The sequence below is a fragment of the Aphanomyces astaci genome (assembly GCF_000520075.1).
Source record: "Aphanomyces astaci strain APO3 unplaced genomic scaffold supercont1.408, whole genome shotgun sequence".
Classification (NCBI taxonomy): domain Eukaryota; phylum Oomycota; class Saprolegniomycetes; order Saprolegniales; family Verrucalvaceae; genus Aphanomyces; species Aphanomyces astaci.
The window spans coordinates 2,093-5,108 of record NW_009798671.1 but is presented as its reverse complement, the minus strand read 5'-3'; the positions used below and the strand labels follow the sequence as shown (position 1 = coordinate 5,108).

Sequence of the window (3,016 nt, the reverse complement as noted above, 5' to 3'; positions counted from 1 at the left end):
CTGGGCTAAGAAGTCCACTAAGCAGCAAAATAGCCTACCGGTAGTTACTAAGACTACAATTGGTATTTATGAATTGTTCGGATGGAGTGCCAACGGAATCGACGAAACAGGGTTAATTGACGACGCGACTGAGTTAGACTAAGCTATGGTGCTAACTTGATATCATAGCTAAACGTGCCCACGTTCTTGCTAAGTTACATGTACTAATGGATATCGACCCCATTCGAGATCGTGCTCTTGCAGGATTAGAAATGCTCTTCGTACATAAATAGATCTCACAACTATTCACAACAAGTTACAAGTGTGTATACATACATAAAACAGAACGAAGTGCATCACTGTGGATGATATGTGTGTACCGGTATACTGAAGTGAGATGTGTTGGTTAACGTTACATGTGGTGAGCGACTTTCGACAATCTTGCCGCTAGTCCCCGTGACGGTGATCACGCACACCTTTTGCTTAGTCCACCCAACGTATCTTCATTTCTGGCGCGCGTGATCGCCCAAGTTGTGCACTTCAAATGTCCATGGCCCAAGAGTGTCCCAAGAAAAAAGTTTGGGATAGCGGCGATTCAAGCTGGAAGAAGGGCAAGAACGCTTGCAAGTGGTTCAAGGCACGAGAGCGAAAAGAGAATTTACAAGCTAAGCGAATGAAGAAGCCCCCACGGCCCACCATAGAAGGTGATGATCGTTGGGTGACATCTGGCGACTCAAGTTCGACGGGTCAGACCCACCAGCAAAAGTGAAGCCGTTGAAGGTGACACCGAAGGATGGGTACCTTACCGATGCAAAGGAAGGGAGCACAACCTCCTGGAGGAGAGGTTCCTCAAGTTGTTTGCAGAAGAACTACTTGATGCAAGCTTGATCAAGAGCAACCAGCAGAGTGCGTGGCGTAGACCGGGCAACGCTGTTGCATGGATAGCGTTGGAAAGCTCAACACAGCACACTTCAAATCCGGTGTATCGTGCTCCGATGGACCCCCAAAGTGAGCAGCAACGAAAGCTCCACGGGGGAGGTGCTTGTAGTCAAGCAGTCGGGCAAGGAGTTGGTGCAGGACTGCGGCACGGGCATCGTTCGTCAGGTTTCTCTTCGCGCCAATTTTGAATTTGATGTGGTTGTTGGTCCAATTATACGGATAATTGGTGCATTATCCGGAAAAAGTCGTAGAATTGTCCATTTCATATGGAGTAGAGTATTGATCTTTTACGTGCTTAGTTTTCTTCATTGGGTGAAGTTTGGTGTGAATCACTTTGATTCGTTAGCTCCTTGAGCAGATTACATATGTACTTTCAGATTCATGTAATTTGACCATTATCATGCTCATTTCCCAAATATTCTGCTTGGGGCATTTACTTCCGGACAGATAGTAGCATGAATAGGCAGGTCAACCAAGACACACACAAACTACTATACTGTACCTCGGCCATTCCTTGGCCAAAACCACTCATTCTAGGACTGGTGTCACATACACGACGAGCGACCAAGTTGCCTACGTCCGTGCCGAACACTTCGTTAGTGCAAGAGTGAGTAGTTTGTGTGTGTCGTGGTGCTGTAAATAACATCCACCCTGTCGATTATAAGTGGTTTGTACCTGATCTCAATGATATCTGATAGGAATTCGTTGCACTGTGTGCAATACAACACATGGTTATGTGGTTAATTGAGTTTTGATTTTCATTTGTAAGACATTCCTCCGCGAGGGTCGATACTAGAACCACATGTTGTGGAACCGCTTCGCCAATTGTAACGCGCCTGCTCGACCAGGGGCTGTGTAATCTTCGGTTTTTGCTTCGCCAAATGTGCTTCGACCGACCTTCTTCGAAGATCGAAGATCGGTCCTCGCCTTCGTACGCAGCTCTTGTTATCCGGATCCCCTAGGGGAGGGACGGATAATCAGTCCCCGCTACTGCGTCGATTGGACTCACAGTGGAACATACTTCACAAGGGAAATGATCAAAATTTTCATGTTGAATCCATACAGACCCTAAGACAGAAGACAAAATAATCAAGTATAATGAGCATGCTTTTATGAACTTTCCTACAACAAGCGAAGTCCAACCAGTTTGTAATGGTTGGTGCTCGGAGATCGAAGTACCCTACCATCCCAGGACTACCGAAGCACCTGGAGCGGCTGTGCCGCTTTAATTGCTCCTTTCCCGACTGCCCCGCTCCGATGTGCTACGTCCAACGTAACAACATCTTAACGCACTGGAGCCGTCATCGTGGTGATGGCGAGGTCGTAGCCTCGAACTGGAACTTGCTAACTGAGGAGCAGCATATTGACTTTGTCAGTGTGCACAGAGGTGATATTGCTCCAGGACATCCCGAGATTGTTATGACCTCTGCTGGTTCTAACAAATATGACGTCTTAGCCGAAACTGGGGTTTCCGACGGCGACGCGGTTTTGTCCATGCTGGCGTGCTTGTGCGAAAAAGCCAATGACGATTTGCGCACGATTGTGTAAGGGCGTGTCCAAGATAGTGATCACGACAACACTGAGAACCAAGGGATTGAGGAAGCCGAAACGGCCGACACAGTGCAACCATCCCCTCCTCCGGCGCCGACCGCAAGAAGCCTACCCGCAAGCGTCCTCGTCACAATTAGTTCAACTAGTTCCAACTAAGGTTATTCTAGTTAATACTTCACTCGTTTTACAGAACTCGTTAACTATAAACTTAGCACTTTTCTTGAACTCGATTTTTCGGCACTTGTAAAATTAGTGTTTAAATTTACCTGAGCTAAATCTACTAACTCGACTTTACATTTTGCCTCGAACCTCACACTTGGAGCGTGTTCTCTCTGCTTGCCTGCGCCGCGCCTGCCCGTCAAAATGTCGCTAAACCCCGTGACACTTATGTGGCAATATTTTATTCTTGTTAGCTTTCTTGACATTTTCTTGCAAGAACTACGTCAAATTGTTAGTTGCCGAGGCTTCAAACCCACGCATCGAGGGTTCGAATCCCACCAAAAATTCTCATTTTCATGTTTTTTTCTGCCGGTTTCAATTTTGTCCC

The 3,016-nt window shown here is 46.8% G+C and overlaps 1 protein-coding gene across 1 annotated transcript; it reads left to right on the top strand.

Moving 5' to 3' along the window:
• Positions 1–2,094: 2,094 nt before the first annotated feature.
• Positions 2,095–2,466, top strand: H257_19212 (hypothetical protein; the record flags this gene model as incomplete). Its single annotated transcript, XM_009848361.1, has 2 exons — positions 2,095–2,191; positions 2,246–2,466. Coding segments are annotated over 2 exons (318 nt in total), but the record flags the coding sequence as incomplete, so codon positions are not given.
• Positions 2,467–3,016: the final 550 nt, after the last annotated feature.